This window comes from Chelon labrosus (genome assembly GCF_963514085.1).
Source record: "Chelon labrosus genome assembly, chromosome: 1".
Taxonomy (NCBI): Eukaryota; Metazoa; Chordata; class Actinopteri; order Mugiliformes; family Mugilidae; genus Chelon; species Chelon labrosus.
This window is the reverse complement of record NC_140337.1, coordinates 4,178,160-4,196,961: the sequence shown is the minus strand read 5'-3', so window position 1 is coordinate 4,196,961 and position 18,802 is coordinate 4,178,160. Positions and strand designations below refer to the sequence as shown.

The 18,802-nt window shown below is 41.6% G+C and overlaps 1 protein-coding gene across 2 annotated transcripts in view; it reads right to left on the bottom strand.

Moving 5' to 3' along the window:
* The window catches only part of LOC311489817 (diacylglycerol kinase eta-like), an 81,765-nt gene that overhangs the window by 25,483 nt on the left and 37,480 nt on the right, over positions 1-18,802 (bottom strand). For both annotated transcript variants that reach the window (XM_084547105.1, XM_084547104.1), the window contains exons 4-10: positions 7,248-7,358; positions 7,071-7,151; positions 6,094-6,198; positions 5,169-5,301; positions 2,696-2,802; positions 2,377-2,502; positions 288-390 (exon numbers count right to left, since the gene is read on the bottom strand). In XM_084547105.1, coding sequence (XP_084403231.1) covers positions 288-390; positions 2,377-2,502; positions 2,696-2,802; positions 5,169-5,301; positions 6,094-6,198; positions 7,071-7,151; positions 7,248-7,358 — 766 coding nt within the window. The remainder of the gene's footprint in view (positions 1-287; positions 391-2,376; positions 2,503-2,695; positions 2,803-5,168; positions 5,302-6,093; positions 6,199-7,070; positions 7,152-7,247; positions 7,359-18,802) is intronic.

Here is an 18,802-nt window from a genome sequence, read left to right as displayed (position 1 = left end):
TAATAAGAAAAGTGCGTCTCGTCATTCATCTCCCGCATCCCCCACAATGCTTAGCGCGTGTGACGTATGCTGCAGTGGGAGGGGCCTATGAGGAGTGATGATTACTGTTTCTCGTGAAGAATAAAATTACCTGGCCACAACAAACCCTTTTCTTGTTCTCGCAGCCCTAGGAGCGAGAACAAATTCCTCGCTTCTCACGGAGTATGCAACAAGCTTAAAAAGTGAAGATCCGTGTGTGTGTGTTCGTATACATTCATGTCTGCGTGTGGGTGTAAGAGGTGTCTCACCATCTGAGTCGATGCTGTTAAGTGCAGTGGGAGGGATGATCGACACTCGACACTGACCCAAGGGACACACCTTCCCCATTTGTTCTTTACAGCTGTTATGGACCTGTAAATGTGCACGCACACACACACATACGCACGTACATACAGAGTCAGTGGTCTCCATAGTAATTCTATATTTCAGTAGAAGCAAAAAGGTCATTACATCCCTCTGAAACCCACCAAATGCCAGTTCTGTAACCTTTACAAATGCCACTGTGATTTATTTGTGCGTGTGTGTGGACTGGATGTACGACTTTTCATTATACGTGTACATTCGTACTAAACACTGAGAAACAATGCAGTCTTTGCTAAGTGGAACAGGGGCAAAGAGTAAAGTGTGTATTTCAGTTTGTGCATTATGAAAATGAACACCACTGGATTTTTTCTCCAGATTACTTAATTCCATCATTGAATGAGATCTCAGATTTCTTTTTTCTTTTTTAAAACAGTAAAAACCAAACACTGTAAACTCTGTCCTATGTACTCATTAAGTATCAGGTTTTGGCTTGTCGTTTGGTGTAAACTGAGGGAAACACCAATAAGAATCCTCAGTGTAAGGTATGTAAAGTGTAAGGTATAAACAGCACATCAATTTGACATCGTAGCTATGGCGGCAGCCCCGTAGCCTGACATGCACCTCCCCAGAAATTTAGACCACAAGAGCTGTGACTGGTCCGATTGGTAGTAACAAATTTCTGCCTTAGTATTTCCGGCTGCTTCTCAATCTCAGCAATTTTCAAATTGATTGTTTTGGATCAATACAAATGGAACAAATTGAGAGAACGTTAACTGACTGAGTTACTATTAAAGCTTTAGTAACCGATTTTCTGGCCACATGGTGGCAGCATAACGAGCTGATAACATAACATCTGTCATAGTACCATGAAGTTTTTAGGACAACCGTGTCAATGTATTGAGAAATCTAGCTGACACGGACTAAAATTAAGTTTCTGTCCATCTGATGGATGTAGATTTGGTGCTCACATTCCTTTTAGCTCTGGTTTTGGTCTCCACCATGTCCTGAAGCCAAAAATATCTGTAATATGTCTTTAACTTCTAAATCCTTCTCAATTAAATTCACCACATGGCTGCTATGTCAATATCTCCTTTTAGTGTCAGAAACTTAAAACTACAAAGCTGCTGCTTGTGAAACTAAAACAACGAGCTGAAAAATGCTAAAAGGCTCCATAGAGCCTAGAAGACCTGTAGAGTTGGGTGATAATTTGCTTCTATTCTAATGCTGTGCACAGTGTTGTTCATCTTGTTAAACTGCACAACGTGTCCTTCTCTCACAGCTCTACTAACCCAACCTCTGAAAGATGTAATGAATATTGTCAATATCTTTGCACAGGAAAATTATTCTCGTCTTGCTCGGGGCGATGAGCGCGTCGGGTCAGTTCGAGCAACCCTGGAGCTGACAGGAATTCATCAGCGCTCGTTTCAGCTCTCATTTTAAGCCCTCCTCCTATTCCTCCTCCCCCCCGGGGATCTCTGCTGCCATCCTATTACTCTGACGACTCGAGTAAACTTTTCAGACCTTGAGTCTTCGTAAGAGAGGGAGCCGAGAGCATTGAAAAGTTTGGGCGTGTATTTGATCTTTACTGTGCATAAATCAGCACATCCCTGAGGCTGACAGACAAGTAAAGTGAGAACTTATTCTTTATAATGTATTCATTTTGTGTGTGTGTCAACTTATGATTCATACAGCTTTGGATAAAAGACAGGTGCTGTATTTATGGGAAACACTTTTGGTCTGTGGACCAAGGAGGAAGTTCAGACCCAAATTTATTAAATTTATTTTATGCAAACTCCTGGGAGCCAAAATGCAGACAGACGTTTTTCATCCCGCCAAAAAAAAAATGAATAATTTTGACAGCGTAATCAAACTTGACTCCATCAACATGGATGGATCTGATGATGATGACATGATTCCCAGTTCATGCGAGAGCCTAAATAACTCTCAGCTAGAGGGGATGTCCTGAACAAAGACTAACCATAATCTGACACAATAGGTTTTGACAGAACAGAGGCTAAAATCAATGCCACTCACGATGGCCTTGCACCACAGGCAGCGCCAGTCCTGTAGCCGTCGCACACTGCCGCAGTTCTTGTCACACACCACGCATTTGGCACTGACCGGCAGGTTGCCTTCCAGCCACTGGTGAGGCATCGACACCTGGAAAAATATGGGGGAAAACAGCAAGGGACCTGAGACATGACTTATTATTTGCTATATAATACACTGAGTTAAGTGATATCCAATAATTTCCTGTTCTAACTGCAGTAAACTGACTGACAATGGGTCAAGAAGAGACGACATCTAGGTAGAGTTGGGCTTATACAGTACATATTATGGCTTCATCTCTCACCCCTTCTTCATCCTCAATGATGTCGTTTCCTATGGAGGCCAGTGTGGTCCATTTACAGTTGTTGGTGGAGCGAACAGCACAGCGCTTATGAGCCTTGAACTTACAAACTGCAGACGACAGATGAATAAATATCATGTTAGGCAACGGTTCAAATGGCACAAACAAGCATATATAAAGGTTGTCGACATCGCACACGGTTTAAATTGCATAATGTTACAAGGAAGATGTGTTTGTATTAGATGTAGAAGTACGTGTTGTACTCTGTGTAATATTGATGTTAACTGGGGTTAGGGAACATGTTTTATTATGTGTAAACAACATAACTCTAGTGGTTCCACTCTACCCAGTAAAGGCTTATTTACTAGTTCATTTGTATTGAATCTGGTTCAATGATGTTTTCTATAAAGATGAAGAAGAAGTTGGACCAATTATTCACAGTTTATTTATATGTCTGTGCTGGGAAGGAAAACATGATGAAATGCTTTGCTTAAGTAGCTGGGACTCATGAAAATTGACTCATATATCAACTTCAACAAACGTCTCTCTGAGTATATTTGTGCATTCTAATGCTATTCTAATGTTTACTTTTATGGGACTTCACTGCGCTGCGTGGAAAGCCTGAGGCAGGGAGAGGATCAGCAAAGATTCTCAGATACATGGGGTGGGATTGAGCGGAGGTGGAAACAGAAGAAACAACCATAGACTTCAAATAAAGATGGATGGCAGAACAGCTCCTCAAAAGTGAAGCCAAAGCAAGTAGAGCTCCCCCTGGTGTCTGGCTGCAGTATAGGTCATAAGCTCCACCCCCTCCATGATAGCGGATGAGACTTGGGCCAAACTAAAACACTAAGGTCCGTGGCTGTGTCCGAAATCACTCCCTAACCACTATATAGTGCACTATATAGTGACCACACCATTTTGTAGTGGTGTCCGAATGTTTAGTGTCCACTATATAGTGCACTGCATGTATCCCACAATTCACCGCGAAATGTAGTGAACATCCGATGGTCACTAACTGGAGCAAGATGTCCCATCATGCATTGGCAGAAGTTCTCTTGGCGCGGAAAGTAAATTAAATATGGCAGACGGACGGGAGACTGTGTACAAATGTAAGATCTTTCAAAACAAGGCAATTTAAATGGCTTCCTACATTCATTGAAAAAAAAAAAAGTGTAAAACGAACAGCATATAATTAAACATTCCAGTAGATTACACTGTAACTTTCTGTTACTAAAGAGCCAAGAGAATAAAATATGAAAATACGCTTAAATAGAAAACAAAATACGAAAATAAAAAGTACAGGACAGGAATCAAAAGACTCTAATTTAATAAAAATGCAGTAGTAAATGGACAAGTATTATGTGAGAAGACATTAATGTGGTACGTTTTAATTGTGCGACAGCGATGACGTAATTACCGGCGCCAAGAGAAGTGTCCGAAAGTGTCCGAAATTTTTTTCTGTTGAGCTCACTATATAGTCCACTACATTTATTTCCCTATTTAGGGAGTAGGGAGTAGGGAATGAGTGAGTGATTTCGGACACAGCCCGTGTCAATGTTTTTTTTCTTTTTTTCAATGATGATTTCTGTCATTTTAAGCAGTTAATATAATGCTGATGCACGTTCAACTTTCATTTTAGCTAGTTATGTGACACGATAGAACCAAGATGTGACCTTGTGATGACTACCAGTTGCCATGCCAACTGCTCTGTGAAGCGGTCCGTAGAACCATTAGAGTGGGAAAAAACCAAATAAATATGTACAGTGTATAATCCAACATTTCTTTTAACTGGTGGAGGTAGAGCAGAGCGCAGTATTAAAAGTACCGTCAGTTTGGCCAATGCAAGGACGTGGGGATGCATTGTCCATATTTATTTACAGTCTATGTAATCAACAATGAAAGGCATGCTGAAGCGGCTTAAATAAGGCAGCCTGAATGGATGCCTCAGCTGAGCTATCAGCTGTTAAGGGCTGGTTTATAGATCAACTATCAGCTTATATGGTGTCTGTGGCAAGCTTGAAGAGCTCCAATGACAAGGTGAAATGTCAACCAAGCATATGTGCTTGCTTCACTTTAAATGGATGACGACACCAACAACGTTAATGACCTCTTGGGAAACACTTCAACGCTGACTCGCCGACAATGCAGCTTGCCATACTTGATAGAAGAATGGAAATGACTTCACACATGTGCCTCCAAGTGCATCAGAACTGTAATATGCTCTGCCTCACCTACCAGTAAGAAGCAGTGCTTTTTTTTTTTTTTTTTTTTTTTTTTTTTTACAAAGGAGCCTCATCGTACACGTATAAAAACGGTCACATTTAAAAAAGGTTATTTCTCTTAGGTTAAAAATATTATTATCAGCCCTCAGGAATTCATGCTTCAGTGTTCCAATGAATGTGCCTGCAAATGTGCGACTCTAAGAACACAAATGTAGCACCCGGGGCGAGCATGTGTGTGTGTGTCTACGTACCTTCACAGGACAGACCGTGGGAGGTGACGCCTGGCAGCGCCTCTCTGCAGACGTTGCAGAAGGTCGGTCGGGCGTGCGAGCAGGCGTACCAGTTATGCATCCCAGAGAAATGCTCCATGTTGAACTGACTGGCCTGTCGAGGGAGAAATATGGAAGAACATGACATCCTGAGTATTACATCAAAATGACGGGGAGGCCTGGGAGGGGAAAATTCAGGCAAATGCAGGACGGGGCAATCATTTTTTACATTTCATGCTGAGCTCAACAACCAGAGGAAGCATGAGGATAAGAAAACAACATTAAGTGTACGTATTAAACTCCATGGCCTTAGGGCAATGATACTGATGCTACTAGTGGTATAAGACTGTGCAGTAAAACACACAATTTGACATTTTCATAAGGTGCAAGGGGAGCTGCAGCTTAAGTCTGAAGATTCACTAGCACATGAGCAGGGAATACTATGCATGAGACGACAACATTAACTAAAATCCTAAATGCACTATTGTAAAAGACGAGGGCCGCTGAACACCTAAAACCCACGAGAATAAAAGCTCAGCCTGCATAGCTTCAGCTCTGCTTACAGTCTTCAGCTTTTTATAGCCTATTAAAGCAGAGGTTCTGATTTTATGAGTCACATCAATCTGTTGGCAAAGAGCTGAAATAAGAAGCATATAAGAGAATAAAGAGACAGGGATGTAGGAGAGAGTGTTTTCCTCCAGAATATGAAGAAAAAGTCGGATGGATCGTTTCAGAAAAGAACAGATGGAGGAAGAACCGAGGTGTGACGGCAGCTCCCATCAAAATAAATTACACACTCATGACTAGCTTTTATCAAATGATTGTGAATTTGGCCCAGCTTAATCAGACGTCAGCCAACAGAAGAAACGGCGCCGCTAAAGCAACGACAGAGAAGGGAGGCGCTAACCTCGTAGGTTTCCCATTTTTGGACGGATTTGAGAGCGCTGATCCAGTCCTCCATTTCCTTCCTGTTCTCGGCGCATAACATTAATTTGCGAAATGGAGTAATCACCTGAAAGAGAGGGAATAAAAACTGTGAGATTAGCCGTTTCTTTAAGACAACAGAAGCTTAAGCTAGGCCACAAAATATCAGACCTGCGGCAAAATCTTTGTATGTTATTTGTTTTATTCAACATTGTATTACATTATTGGGACAATGCTATCTGTACTATGCTAGCAGCTCTGTGAGGTTTTAGTTCTTTAAGCTAAATGGTAACACACAGCTTTTCACCACAATGGTTGCTATGTAAGCATGTTATGCTAGTTAGCACTTTCCAGAGAAAACCACTGAGGCTAATGGGAGTTTGGAAAAGTTTGGACAAATTAAAATTTAGATCTGATGATGCCACTACACAAAAAGTCACCAAAGTCATTACATTTAATTTTTTAGGAGAGCTCCATCTGGACTAAGAGGCAACCACATGCATCAACTGAAAAATTAAGTTCAAGTGCCAACAACTGCAGTTCCTCAAATGGCCACTTGAGTCTGGCTTTAAAGCGAGTCAATCCCAATAAAGCTCAAGGTTAAAATGTCTGACTTTACAGTACCAATAAACATGTTTACAGCAAACAAAACAAATAAAAAATGGTATTGTCTCGCCAGCTAATTTCACCATACATGACAACTTTACGCTGGTTGGAATTAGCTGGGAGTTAGGATGAGTCAAGCTCTGCCAAGACGGTGACAGTTGAGACGCCACACTGAGCTTCAAAACTGCTCTTCAAGAACGTCTGATCAGTTACTGCCCGTCGCAGACCCATGCTGCTAGTTTAATTTGCAACTTGGAGGTGAAACCCTAACCCTTTGCCTTTCAAAACGAAGGCAAAACCCTGAAACCCTTCGATAAACATTTAATTTATTCTGGAAGCCTGTCTTTAGCTTACTGTGAAGCTGTTGTTGATGTTCTTGGTGCTGGTCTCAGCCACGCTGGCATCTGAAAGGTCCACTTCATCAAAAATAAGTGACTGGTGGGGGGAAAAAAACACAAACATCAGCATTTATATTCAGTTTGACACTACACAACAAACTAAGCTTAAAGATGCAAAAGAGAAAAACTTTACCTTGCAGTCTTTGGCATAGTAGAGAGTCCTCCCTCTGAGTTTGAAGTACCTCCTCTTCCATCTCTGGAAGGAGCTGGTCTGCTTTAACAGGATTCCCTCCTTCACGCTTTTCTATAGTGAGACAGGAGGAAAAAAGAGAGGGCCGAATAGAAAGGAAATGGAGGAGGAGAGGGAGAGAGGAAGAGAAATTAGTGTTAGTGCATCCAGATCCTTTGAATGACTTAACGAGACAGCTATGCTCCTCTGAGAAGGCAGATCGATTTGGATAAAGACGATAAGATAGCTTGCTTTGTGACGATAGCAAGCACAAAACCATAAAGCTAAAACATTATAACAGCGTTTTTGTGCATTTTCACACACCTTTAATGGATTCTATTAGATTACTGCTACTAATTTAAGGTTTGAGAGAGTCATGGAACCTCTGGAAATATGCAGCGTTATCGTGAGACAATGGAGCAACAATGATGAGGCGATGAAGCAGGTAGGAGGTGCAGCCATGCGTGGCTGTATGGAAATCATTTACATGGCCAGCATGCACGATGTAATTTGAATACTTGAATTTGCTTAGCCCAAAGTCACTGTTGATTCTATTGTGGTGGCTGCTATTGTCCTTTATCCTCCGCCTCTGCTTAGTGTGCACTCATTCCCTGAGAGGACAGAATGCACCATGGGTAATCAATTTGAGATAGGACATCGGGGGTCACCATGGAGATCCTCATTTCTCGTGATAGATGCCGGTACAGCCACACACACACACACACACACACATTCACAGGTACAATCTTGTTACTCATCAGGTCATACCCACACGTGTATCGCCTAATGTAGCAACATTCCTGCGCGAATCACCATGGCAACTTTCATTAGATCTGCCTTTGTGACAAGTTTCCAATAGAACGGTAACCATGTGTCTCTGCATGTGTTACCTGCAGAAACCAATGTCCACTACATGGGAGGTTTTCATACAGTATGGAAGTGTTGTATAGCACCAATCAATATATCATTAAATCTGTTAAACATCTTAGAACATGACTTACATCAACTTCACGCAAGATCTGTAGGGACAAAAGGTAACATCTAAAATGGTAATGTGCCAGCCACAAATTATTAGATATCACTGAAAATGACTAATCACGCTGGTCTTTTATGAAAACCTCCAGGACAAATACCTGTGCTGCAATCAGAAGAATGTAATGTCAAATTATCAAATATCCCTACGTCATGCTTAACAAATATGCTTGCTCGACCGGTGCAGCAGGCACCAAGCCCTGTGGGTAAAGATAAACAAAATACGCATTCAAGATATTTTGCTGCAGTAAGGTTCACAGTGCGCTTAAAAGTTGGAGCTTGGTTTTTAAAGGTTTCTCAGAGCGCCTCCAAATATCGTTTTCTGTTGATCAATTGGTAATTTTCACACCCCTGCGTGCAGGCAAATGAAATTACGAGTAATCATTTTATCCGATTGATCCTTGGTGGCATTTTGGATTGTTTTACAGTAAGCTGAGCAGAACAATACAGAACAATAGGGCCAAATTCCAAAATCGTTACCACTAAAAGCGCTCAGCGTTAAAGATTAAAGAGGGTTGGGCTTTTATTGATGTGTAAAATTATTTTGCAAACACTGACTAGACTATAAAGAAAGTGAAAGACATCCACAAAGGATATTGTATTTGTTGTCTTTGAATCAGTAGAAGATTAAAAGACCAGCACTGACAAAAGACTTTATGGGGCTTTCCATAACATGCTATGTTGTTTTTCTAGTGTAAACAACTGACGCTCTCAAACCAAACAGGCTTGCCTGAGAGCTGTTGGCGCAGCAGTAACTTGGCAAGTTCTCCAGAACAGAGCATGATCCGGAAATCTGCCCTGAAGGGAAAATTCAAATCTGAGACAGGAGCTGCATTACAACTATCGATAACTTATAAGATGATGAATGAAGGAAAGTGTGAGAACATTTTATTGTGATAGAAAGAAATGGAAAGTGTATGTGGCAAAGCAAAAAAAGTATAAAAATCTTAATAATCTTGATAGATCATCAATCACCCAATCCACAAACCAAATCTTACTACCAAAAACACCACAATGATAAGCAAGATTGTCTTTCCATGTTTCAGTGGTACCTTCTCATTAGCACAATGCTACCCTAAAAGGTTGCAAAAATGCTTCAATTTTATGTTATTTTTTAAGGCCAAAATAAAGCTAGTTAAATAACTTATTTCATTGAATTACAACAGTTTTAAGTTTGTAACCCAGTACCAAAGAATGTAAAGTATCAAACCATTTGTTAATGTATTCATATTCCAGATAAAGAAATTAAAACTATTATTCAAGTCCAGGAAGTTGGCACAAATATCGAAACTGGCGCACATTTTCAAATGAAGTACTATCAAATTGCTAGCTATTAGTACACATGCCCACTTATGTGCCTACACTACCTATTGGCAAGATTATATGCTACATGTGTTTAAACTTAATAAAGTTTGGTGAGTTTTGTTACAAACACCACATACTTTATCTATCGATTGCAGTAGCTAGCTATTTTGGCTAATTGTAACTTGCATTTTAGCTTAAAGTAGCTAGTATGTCGCTAGCAGGACAGAGTGTACATGAACAAACAATGGAAAAAGAAAGAATTGCAGCAAACTCTAGGGAGATAATTCAAAAATAATCTGTGCTTAGGTGTTCTTTCTACACAACGTTATGCTGTCTTCGTTGTTGGAATGCAGTTCCTTTGGTGGGTTGTAAGCTAACAGGGTTGTGTTGTTGATGTACTGGTTCTCACTCTCGCTAGTCTGGGGTCTTGCTTTGCTACAGTTTTTAAAGAAAAAAATAATATCTTCCCAGATTGCAGGTATTTTATTTTTTTTCTCCCTGCCCTTCTTTTGTCCTTGGTTTCTTTTATTTTTTAACATCTAAATTTCTGTTAAATTTCCATGTCACTCATCTTATTTTTCCTCTTTCCTCTTCTGCCCGTCTGCCTTAGCAGTAATGGCCTTGGCTGTCTGAACAGGGGAGCAATGCAAGGCAGAGCCACTGAACCAGCGATAAATCTAATTCATCTCTCCATCACAATCTAATTTCTCCCTTGCAGCGTGAGTGTGTGTTTGTGTACATGTGCGGCAGTGAGATATCCCGCCTTGTGATGGCACATAGAGCTTCTTGTGCACTTGCAGTGCTTGTTTATTTGTTAGACGAAATGTGCTTTGACTCCCTGAGGGAGAGTCAATCTCATATTGTCACTCTGTTAGAGAAAGGGAGAAGAGGAATGGAACGGAAGCAGAAGGGACTGATGGTGGGAAAAATTATATATAGGCTCATGGTATGCATCATTAGCAAGAGGAGATGGGAAGTAGAAACAGAGCTGTGACTCAACAACACAAAAAGGTTAAACGCAGGATTTACAACAAACGGGGCCTCGGGAGAGTCGACATAAAAGAGAAGACAGCTAAAGAACTGGCAAACCCACGAGGAGGGAGAAGAAAGACTAAAACACACAAACAAGAAGGTGTAAAGGTCTCCTTTGACTGAACCACCTGACACGTCTGCGATAACAGCAAGGTGTAACGACCATATTCCACCAATCAAGCTTATCCGTGGTTGCCACAGCAACGGCAACGGGAGGTGTCCGTCAAGTAGCTAATCAGAGTGTTTTTGTTTGAAGAAAGCAGCTAATAACATAGCAACCATTGATACAGCCGAAGGACGCACTGGAAGTTAGACCCAATTCAGGATGTTGCAATCTAGGTGTGAAACTTTACAGAGGCTGGAGGCTGCATTTAAAATGAAGTTTCACCATGAAGACGCTGGTTACAATGCTCTAAGCCAGTAGCTAACATGAGGCTATGCTAGCTTACTTTCCTCAGCAAGGATGAAAATATCTTTGAGCAATTAGACAAATAGAAAACATAGGGGTAAGAGTTCAGAATTAGCACTTGAATAATGGCCTTTTAGCTATGAACAATTGATTAAAGCTGGTAAGTAATTTTAAAAGCACTTGGATCTGAAACAAATGCTACTGAACCTCAACCCCTCCACCAGATGTTCAATATCAGTCAGTGGCTGCGATTGTATGCACACCAATGCAGTTGCAATCTGTAGTCTGTACACTTAACTAAAACTACTGACACCTCACAAGTGTTGCAAATGTTTTGTCCATTCCACTCATGTGCGATACAATAGACTAGAATACTAGGAACACAGTAGCACAAGAGAAACTGAAAGTACCTCTAACTGCAGCCTCCAAAACAACGATAAGGTTGAATCAACACATCTCTGAATGTGACCAAGGCAGAATACCAGGAAAAGCATTCCAAAGTTTTTGCCTTAAGTCAGATTTATGACTCAGAGCTACGTCTTAAGGTAAACCCAAACATGTTTCTGTATGTTGCAGTGACGCAGACCCCATAAGCTGTGACTGGTCTGAAATGCATTTTCTGCCTACTACACACCGTCGAGTCAGACTTGCAACTGGTTTGAGCTTGTAGGCAATAAAAATATATATTCCTCCAGTCTGGGAGCACAGTCAAATTTTAGCCATAGAAACAGGATTGCAGCGAGGACTGGTGATACAAACAAAACCAAATCCATTTCCTTGTGATAGCAACATTATGTCGCTCATGTGAGTGTGGCTAGAACGTGTGTGACCTTCTCATACACACCTACTTCGGGCAATTTCTGCACGAAATAACGTTTTCTTGGTCAGTTTTTCTGATTGATTAGGACCTTTTGACTGCAACGACGGTCTAAGGATAAAACGTGTCGCTTCTATGTTATCCAGATTGTGTAGCCCCTTCAGGCAAATTGCCGACTTGTGATGCCCATCTACATTAAATCGAGTTGTACCATTCGCAGAGGAATATCAGCACACGTGTATAGAACATATGACTGCCTGGACACAGCATTTACAGTATGCAAAGGTCACTCTGCACTGTAGCCACTTCCAGAGGATTGTCTCTGCAGCCGAGAGATGTTGTCAGACAGATCAGTGTATTCATTAGAGCAGTACTAATCAAATCACAACATACAGCCTCAGTAGACCGGGTGTGCACACACACACACACACACACACACCCAAACACACACACACACACAGAATATCAGTGAAGAGGATTGGCCAACGAATACACATTAATACAGTTATCTGCAAAATACAGACAAACACAGACGTACAACTCTTAATTCCTTCCTTTTTGGTGGGTATTTTCCCCTTTGAGCTACAATTAACTATCCAACCAAGTATATATACACATACACACACACACACACACACACACACACACCCCCAAACAAATGTCTGTCTGCCTTCACCCTGCCAATTTGCGCTCAGCTCTCATGCGTGAAGGCTTGACCTTCAGTGTTCACACTTTCAAAACGCGATCAACAAATCACTAGTATCCGACTTATTTCCTGGACAGCAGTGAACCTGGGTGACCGGACAAGTGTGCGGTCAGGGTTGTTAGCCGAGAAAAACGAGAACTTCCTGCAGTTTAGTGCGGCCTGCTACAGTGAACAATAACTGATAAGGGAACATAGAGGAGGAAGACACACAACTGACTTATTCACTACTTTCAACTGAAAGACAACAAGTCTAAACAGGACAACACTTGGTTGCAGCTATTGTTGGGATTGATCACATCATTTTTTTTTGTATTTCTTAGTGAATAACTGTATTTAAAGGTGGACAATTATATGAATTTCACCCGTATATTGGCAGAAATACGGACATCTGCACTGACATCTTTTGTCTGTCTTTCAAGTTTCCAGCACTAAACAACTTCAACTTTAAGCCTCAAGACAACAGACTGCAAAGACCAAAACCAATAATCAGTTGATCCTCCTACTGTAGCAAGTATTATCCTTGTAACCAAAACCTGATCTTATTCAGAGCTCCACTATTGTTGAGTAATGTTCAAAAACAAACTATTTCACTAAATAACTCAGGTCTTTTTGTTTAAAAATTAAAGTAGTTGTAAATCTTCTTCTTGAGAAGGAACCAAGGTTCTTAAGGCTGAAGGTGAGATTTTAGGTTTGGTAGACAGTTTTGAGAACTGGTTTGGGTTTTCATGGGATTTTACGGACTAAAACCACAATATAGACCATGAACAGCCTCGTCTTTGAAGAGTTCAATGACAAAGGTGAAAAATGTTTGCAACCAACAACAAACGTGAGACCACCTGACGGATTTCACTGGTCTGAAACTGACGTTGAACTAACCTGAAATGACTAACACATAACAGAGATCTTTGTCCTTATAAATCATCTATAAATACCAACTACTATCTACCAGGTCACCGTTAAAAAAGGAAACAACTACAAACGTCCTCATTTTGACCTCCTGTTTCAGTCCTTCATGGGGTCATAAATAGGATCTTGGTACAACACACTGACCTCTATCACCAGCTGCCTCTCCTGTGAGATTTCAGAGTGGCTGCACTCCAGATTGTCTTCGTGGCTGAGCTGGCCATCGTCATCCTGCCCTCCTCGAAACAACAGGGGTACAATGCAGCACCCGCTGAGCTTACACAAGCCTGGCATTAGCGCTCACTGGTGACCTCACTTCCTTTCAGAATGTGCTAGCTGTGGACTAGCTGCTTCAAGACAGGTTTCAAGAGGTGGAAAAGAAGTGGATCTCTCAACTTTTGCGCCTTTCTTTGTGCTACATGGATCGTTTTGTCCCCATCCTCTCCTCCTATCTCTTTAAAAGGACTCCTTCATAGAAGTTTTCACCCTGCGCTGCTCTTTAACACACCCTGCCTCAGCTCCTTTCACACCAGCAGATACTCAAACAATGCAATCCTACTTCCTCCCTCTCAAACATCCCTTGTCAGGTAGCCACGCCCCCTCAGGTGTGCTGTTAGAGACGCCTCCTTCATAAAAGGCTTCTACAACTCTCTCTCTTTCTCTCCCCCCACAAACACCCACACACAAATCCTGGAGATAGGGCGGAGCATGCCAGTGCACTTTTCCCCTGCCTTGCATGACACACACTTCACAGGATTGGTGTGTTCATGTTAGAACAAGACTACTTCCTTGAGGCTATAAATAGAACTGGGAGAACCTGTCTGGCTGGCAATGAATACACACACACACACGCACACACGAACACACACACACAGAATGGGTAATGGCACTCCACTGTGTTCAATGGTGCCGGAAACATCACTGTGATCACACAAACTCATGTCCCGCCAGTTTGTATGAGCTGTCTGTGTGTATTAATGTTTTTCATGTTTTTTGAGAGTTAAAACCAAATGACGGCTTGATTTTAGGGTAGGTTACGATTAGGTTATGGTTAAGGTAAGGGGCTGGGGGGTGCATTATGTCAATGGAAAGTCTTTCAAAGACTGAAATACCAGTTTCTGTTTGTGTGTGTGTTCACAGCTGTGCTCTGCTGCCTACGCGCTGTCATCGGACTGCTTTCAATGTCAGATCAGCGTCTCATCTGCCAAGGCAAATTACAGCGAGCGTGTGCATTTGAATGTGTGTGTGTATGTTTTGTGCCAGTCGGCATATCATTCCGTCTTTAATGAGGAGAAACATGCTGTTCCCTGCAGACTCACTCACTGACACTCTCTCTCGCTCCCTCCCCGTCTCTCTCCCCATCCTTTTGTCCCTCCTCCTCAAAAGTTTCCAAAAGTTGTCTGTATTCACCCACCCCCACATTTCCCTTCTCTCCTTCCAAATCGCTGAAACGAGATCAAGCCACAATCAGGTCAGAGTGTTTCATTAGCGTCTTTAATAAGTCATGTTGCAGTCAATGATGTGGAATGACTCCAGCATCGGCGCGTTATCTGCGCCTGGTCCATTTGAGCTGCGTTATTTCCCCAGACAGAACACAGGGCGGATAGGAACACGCGGGCCGCCGCGAGTCCATGGCGCTTCATTAAAATCGTACCCGTCTCCATTAGCAGTGTTAACATGGCAGCTCTCAGTTTACACGGTTGGTTTGCACATTAGCTCCAGACAGAACGGAATTTGTTAAGGTGATGACATGATACTTTAATTAGGTGCCACAGAGATTTCACTGTGGGAGTTTTTTTTGCAGAAAAATTAGCCACATTTTAAACTTAAAATATATTAACTGCATTCTTCATGTGCACTGATTAGCCATAACATTATGACCATCCACCTAATATTGTGTAGGTGGGCTGCCATGGACTCCACTAGGCCTCTGAAGGTGTGTTGTGGTATCTGGCACCAAGACGTTAGCGGAAGATCTTTTACGTCTTGCAAGTGTTGGACTTGTTTGTCCAGCGCATCCAGCAGATGCTTGATTAGACTGAGATCTGGGAAATTTGGAGGACAAGTCAACACTTTGAACTCACTATGTTCCTCAAACCATTCCTGAACCACTGTAGCTTTGAGGCAGGGAGTGTTATCCTGCTGCCATCAGGGAATGACAATTCCATAAAAGGCGTACATGGTCTGCAACAGTACTTAGCTAGGTAATATGGATCAAAGTAACATCCGCATGAATGGCAAGACCCAAGGTCTCCCATCAGAACACTGCCCAAAGCATCACACTGTCTCAACCAGCTTGTCTTCTTCCCATAGGGTATCAATGGTGCCATGTCTTCCCCAGGTAAGTGAACGATAGGTACGGATCACTGCAGACCAGGAACACCCTACAAGATGCTCCAACCCAGTTTTTTGTCACTGCAATTTGGTCCTCGTGCTCAAATCCTTTCACTTGTTCAATTTTTTATCATATCCTATTGTACACTTAAATCACATGTCTGCTGGTGTGGCGGAGTCAGAGAGAGAGACAAGAACAGACTGGGCAAACTGATCAAGAGGTCCAGCTCAATCCTGGGCTGTCCTCTGGATTCAGTGGAGCAGGTGGGGGAAAGGAGGATGTTGGCTAAACTGTCCAACATCAGGAACAACCCCTCTCACCCCCTGCATGAGACTGTTGGGACTTTGGGAAGCTCTTTCAGGCAAAGACTGCTGCACCCACAGTGCAAGAAGGAGCAAAGTTCTTTTGTCCCCTCAGCAGTCAGACTCTTTAACATCAGCATTTCCTAGACCTTCTAGACATACAAGAGCACAGTATATTACAACCATTATCTCACATCTTTATAGTTGCAATGTTTGGTAATACAACTCCTATTGGAGTTTGTTGTTTTACTCATGATATTCATGAATGTCAATGTCAATAAATATATTTAACCTCCTTAACACCTCAACCCTCAATCTACACAAGTTGGTTGTTTCAACTTCTGACTAGCCACAGTAATTTTCACCTGATGCAGTATGTAAATATTTTTTGTACATAACATATTTGTCTGCCGTATTCTATTATTTTTTTTTGTATCTTTTTTATATCTTGCACTGTTGTTTCCTGCCGCTGTAACACCCTACTTTCCCCAAGTGGATGAATAAAGTCCTATCTTATCTTATCTTATCTTGATAGAGACACTGTAAAATAAATCATTCTGTATTTACTACAATTGAACATATTTGCAACATCTGAAACTATAATTCAGTCTAAGTTACTTGTTATCAAATTATTGTAAAACCCAGATAAGAGACTAAAGTTTTACTACCTGCAGTCCATGTTTTCTGAGAGGCGAAGTCCAAGGTTAAAAGAAAAATAAACTGCAGTTGTAATGTGTATGCAACACCACTCATTCTGCTTGTTTAGTAGTAACTGAAGGAGGCTCCCATGGTCATATCAGTCATATACAGTACAGTCATATAAATTATTATTTTTTTATTAGTTTCACATTTTCATACAATGCACTATAACCGTCTATAACCGTCCTCAGCACATACTGTAGACACAAATGTACAATATAACCCTTAACAGTTTATTTTTTCTGTCAGTCTAAACTACGGGGGAAATAATTCTGTGTAGGTTTAGAGTCATTTTAATATTACGCTCATTTGTAGGCCATGCCCATTTACATAAAACCAGCGATAAAGCTGGACATGTCCCTGTTGGAGTCGCTACAATACCACATTATTTGGTAATACTAAGACAATAAAATATGCAACAAATGTGAAAATGAAACTACATCAGGAATTCTCTAAATCCCAGCTGTCTGCTGGAAAGAAGAAGATGGTAAATGGCCATGTTTTTATATAGCTTGCAGCTTTTCTACCTATTGGTACTCAAAGCGCTTTACAGTCACAGACACATCTACCTATTCGCTCACACAAGCACACACACATTCACACACCAGTGCACACCACATTCTGGGGATTGAACCTCTAACCCTCTGGTTGGTGGACAACCCGCTCTACCTACTGACCCACAGTCGCCCCCATAAGATCTGTCTGGACAACGCAAACTTGCACGTATTTCTTTTAACAAAACAAAAAAAACAGAAATTGGTGAAAGCGCTGCGCACAAGACAATGATTGGCGTGAATGTAACAAATCAAAAAGTTTGCAAATCAAGAGACTTGGAGCAACAGTGTGAATTTGATTGAATTAGAATTTGACAGTATTATTTTCCATTCATTAATGTGGTGTTGTTCAATAAACATTCCTAAAATACCTCTGTACTCTGCAACATACACTAATCAGCCACAACATTATGACAGGTGAAGTAAATAACATTGACCACTGAACACTGAAACCTTTGGACCTGGCATTCATTCATGTGGATGTTACTTAGACATGTACCACCCATCTAGACCAGACCAAGCACCCCCACCCCATAGCAATGACACTCCTTGATGGCAGCAGCCATCCCCAGCAGGATGCAGTCTGACACAGGCACACAAACAAAAACACTTCAGGAAGAACTCAACAAACATGAAAAACAGGACAAGGTACTCATCACTGTTTGGTCCTTGCCAAAGTCTCTCAAAGCTTCCACGTGTCCATTTCTCTGCTTCTAACTCTGATGACAAAATGTTCACTTGCTGCCTGATATATTGTACCCACTGACATAATCAGGGTTACTCACTTCACGTGTCAGTGGTCATGATGTTATGGCTGATTGTACAGTCTAAGTGTTCAGTCCTTTCATTTACTTATTTGAAGTATTCTAATGCAGCACAAGGACTCTTTGTAAATAATGTATTCAGTTTGGTGCATAACCTTCACTGTCGCTATGTAGTTACCTTTAAAATAAAGTAACAGTCTGGTTTTGAGACATTTAATTCAAAGATTAGGCCAGCAGCTGTTTAATGGGGAATTAGTGAAGCGCTGACACTTTCAGGTGTGTCTTTACCAGAACTAATTAGAACAGATGCAAGCCGTCTGCCACATACACCGAGCCACCCGACCTTTCAAAACGCGGCCTTGTTTTTGTAATCGCGAGGCCGCGCCGTCCCCGGACGGACCTCGCTGGAATGCCAAATGAAGCTCGCCCAATGTCACCAGCTGTGATTGGAGAGACCTGCAGTTACTTCATTGCTCCAGCAGATGGCAGGCTGACAAAGAGATGGGGGTGGGAGGACGGGAGAAGAGGCAAGGTGACCGGGTGCACGGAGAGTGAATCAGAGAGGTAGAGGATGAAAAGAGTGAAAAGATAAAGAAAACAGAGAGAAACATTAAAAAAATGGAATAAGATAAAGAGGACGAGGAAGGTAGGGGTGGTGTTG